The sequence below is a fragment of the Malus domestica genome, chromosome 07, assembly GCF_042453785.1.
Source record: "Malus domestica chromosome 07, GDT2T_hap1".
In the NCBI taxonomy this organism is placed as follows: domain Eukaryota; kingdom Viridiplantae; phylum Streptophyta; class Magnoliopsida; order Rosales; family Rosaceae; genus Malus; species Malus domestica.
In genome coordinates, this window is record NC_091667.1 from 15,900,213 (window position 1) to 15,903,635 (window position 3,423).

Sequence of the window (3,423 nt, forward strand, 5' to 3'; positions counted from 1 at the left end):
GCAGGTTTCTATCCTAAATGTTGAAATTTTCGATGTTTGGGGTATTGATTTTATGGGTCCCTTTCCTTCTTCGTATGGTTTTATATATATTTTGCTTGCAGTTGATTATGTGTCAAAGTGGGTGGAAGCAAAGGCCACCCGGACTAATGATTCTAAAGTGGTTGCAGATTTTATTAGAACTAACATTTTTGCAAGGTTTGGCATGCCACGAGTGATCATTAGTGATGGAGGGTCACACTTTTGCAACCGGACCATTGAGGCGTTATTGAGGAAATACAATGTCAATCATAAGGTTTCTACGCCTTATCATCCTCAAACTAATGGTCAAACCAAGGTTTCCAACCGTGAGATCAAGCAAATCCTAGAGAAGACCGTTGGGCCAACGAGGAGGGATTGAAGTTTACGGTTAGATGATGCACTTTGGGCGTATCGTACGGCGTACAAGACACCCATTGGAATGTCCCCATTTCGGCTTGTCTATGGCAAACCGTGCCATCTCCCCGTTGAGTTGGAGCACAAAGCTCATTGGGCCGTCAAGAAGTTTAACATGAACCTCGATGAAGCGGGAAGTCACCGGAAGTTCCAATTGAATGAGCTTGATGAGATACGGCACGAGGCATACGAGAACGCAAGCATTTACAAGGAAAAGACCAAGGCGTTCCATGATAAGATGATTAGAGGCAAAACGTTCGTAATTGGGCAGAAAGTGCTATTGTTCAATTCCCGTTTACGTTTGTTTCCCGGTAAGTTACGTTCCAAGTGGATTGGACCTTTTGTTATTACTAATGTTTTTGTTCATGGTGCAGTCCAAATCCAAAGCTTGAAAACGGGACACGAATTCAAGGTGAACGGGCATCGTTTGAAGCCATACTACGAGAACTTTGAGGAGCATACCGTGGATGACATTCCCTTGCATGCCGTGGACTCCATTGAGGAGTGAATGGGTTCTTCGTCCGGCTGTACGACGTTAAAGCAAGCGCTACTTGGGAGGCAACCCATGCATGCAACAAAGGAAGACCTAGAGAGCACTCCAAATTCCAGATTTGCGTTCCTAAACCCTTCTCTTTGTTGTTGTTTTCATTTATGCCATGTTAAATTGCTTAGTTACTGTTTTGTTTGTTTGTTATTTGTGTTAGTATATGCTTGAAACATTGAGGACAATGTTTGATTTAAGTGTGGGGGGGTAACCAAAGTGTTTTGATTACCAAATTCGTAGGGTTTTCTCACTCATAATTTCTAATGTTGTTTTTCACTGTTTTTAAGCCTTTTTTTTAAGCTGTTTTGTTGTGTTTTAGTGTGTTTTGAGTCAAAAATTCGAAAATCCCATAAAAATTTGAAAATTTGTTTTAAAAACCCAAAAAGAGTTGTTTTTGTGTGTTTGTTTGTGTCTTAGGGTACCTTCCAACACAATGATGAGGATTCGGTTTGTAATTGCATGACGGTTAAAGAAAGTTATAAACATGGATAAAAGTTTGATTTACTCTTTGGTTTATGCTTGGTTGAGGTTATAACTTATGAATTCATATGTAATCATAAAGGAAAAATCAGTTTTTATAACATGCTTGAAGGAAGGAACTCAAATTAACGCTACAACCTTGTGAGACTTGAGCCTAAACGTTTATTTGGTGAGTCAAAATCTGTGCATTCTTTGTTTTCTAAAGTCGTTGCATGATCTCATTATTCTTTGCTTGGTTGCTACTTAGAAGGCGTTTCATCATTTAGTTCCAAACACTAGAACTCATGCCCATTTCATTCAAAGCATATTATTGATTAGCATAACACATATTCAAGATAAAGTTGTGTAGTGACCACCACCTTAAAAAAAAAAAAAAAAAAGCCATGAATCCCTATGTCATTATGTTTTGTAGGTGTTAACCCCATTGAGCCTTGTTTAGCCTTTTCTTTGTGAACCCACATTACCCTCACCTAGCCTAGATTAGGACTATCCATACCCTCGTTCTTAAAGTATAGTAAGCATGATTCAAATTGAATTCCTTTGTGGCAGAAACCAAGTGTGGGGGAAGTTTTTATTTTGTCAATTGTGTGCCATAGGCACGGATAGAAAGAAAAAATAATAATAATAATAAAAAAAAAAAAAAAAAAAAAGAGTTGAAAAGATGTGAAAAAGTGTTCCAAAGTATTGTTTGTTGAAGTAAGGGTCCAAAACAATGAATTCGACCCTAAGGAGTTGTCTAAGTCTTCCCTTTGTGTTTTAAAGTTAATTTCTGCAATCTAAGTGAATTCTAAGTCTTAATTCCATTACTTTGCGTACTAATGCTTGAAGAACGTTTGTTTTCCCTATCCTTTCTTTGTTAACCAAAACCCCAAGCCCAGTTGCAACCCTTAACTTCTATCTTGAGTGTTTTGTGTTTCAATTTGTGGAGTTTGAATTTGGTATGAGCATATGGTGTCACTGGTTCTAGCATCTAAGTAGTAGCATTCCATTCATGAGATCATATCTAAACATGCTTCTTAACTCCGGAAATTGCGTTCTTTGTGATACATATATGTGAGCATTCATTTTTATATCTACATCAATTCTCTCACATATAACTAGTATAGGGTGTGTAGTTAGAAAATCTGAGTGAAAAAAGAGTGCATATCTTGTAAGGATTGAGGGAATTTTCTAAGGCATGTTACTACATTCAAAACATTGTTTTAATTGGTTAATTATGAACTAGTAAGTAGTGACTATGATTAAGTATGTGCTTAAGTGTTAAATTAACTCAAATCTGTGGGAATGATAATCTTTAACATGTCATGTGCATTGGAAATCCTGATAGGAGCATATTTATGCGCCTTAGTTAGCTAGTTCTTATGCATCTTTGTTATGTTTTCTTCGTTAAAGTAGTCTTTTAAGCTACTTTCTTGTGTTTTCAGGTTTAGCGGACGTATTACATGAAACGATGCAAATTGGAGCTTTTGGAGCAAAATGTGAGCTTGGATTGAAAAGGACATGCTTGGAACACAAGGTTGGGATGAAATTGAAGAGTTGAAGATTTGAGGTTTCCTACTTGAAGTAGGAAAGCTAAGCCTAAAAGTTTCCATTTTGGGTTGATCTTTCCTAAATCGGAATTGGCAACCAAAGTTTCTAAAGTTGGAAGTTTCTATTCTTGGAGGTTTCTAATTTCGAGAGTTTCTATTCTCGGCGTTGGGCTTTTAGATGACCTAAACCCAAATTCCTTGTGGACCTTTATCCTCTGCCGTACCCTAGGGCCTAATTATCTAAATTCTGCCATGTTAAACCCTAACCCACTTCTCCTAAACCCAAGCCGCACATTTCCTTCCTAGAAGCCTATTTTACAAACCCTAGCCCATGTTCACTTAAGTGCCGCACAAACCCTAGCCCATTGTTGTCTAATCTGATTTCATTAAGGTTTTAGGTGCTTATATATTTGTGTTTTTACCACCTGGCCGTTCATC

At 37.7% G+C, this 3,423-nt stretch overlaps 1 protein-coding gene across 1 annotated transcript; it reads left to right on the forward strand.

The window, feature by feature from the left end:
• The first annotated feature begins 457 nt into the window (after positions 1–457).
• On the forward strand, positions 458–940 carry LOC139197729 (uncharacterized). The gene is made up of 2 exons (XM_070825681.1): positions 458–743; positions 807–940. The coding sequence occupies exons 1-2, from the start codon at positions 458–460 to the stop codon at positions 938–940; spliced, it is 420 nt and encodes a 139-aa protein (XP_070681782.1).
• Positions 941–3,423: the final 2,483 nt, after the last annotated feature.

What these genes read in the sequence shown, in the direction of transcription:
- LOC139197729 (XM_070825681.1), top strand. Translation starts at nt 458, where the DNA reads ATGTCCCCATTTCGGCTTGTCTATGGCAAACCGTGCCATCTCCCCGTT. An exon ending in CCGTTTACGTTTGTTTCCCG is followed by an intron (nt 744 to 806) that starts GTAAGTTACGTT and finishes TTCATGGTGCAG; the next exon opens with TCCAAATCCAAAGCTTGAAA.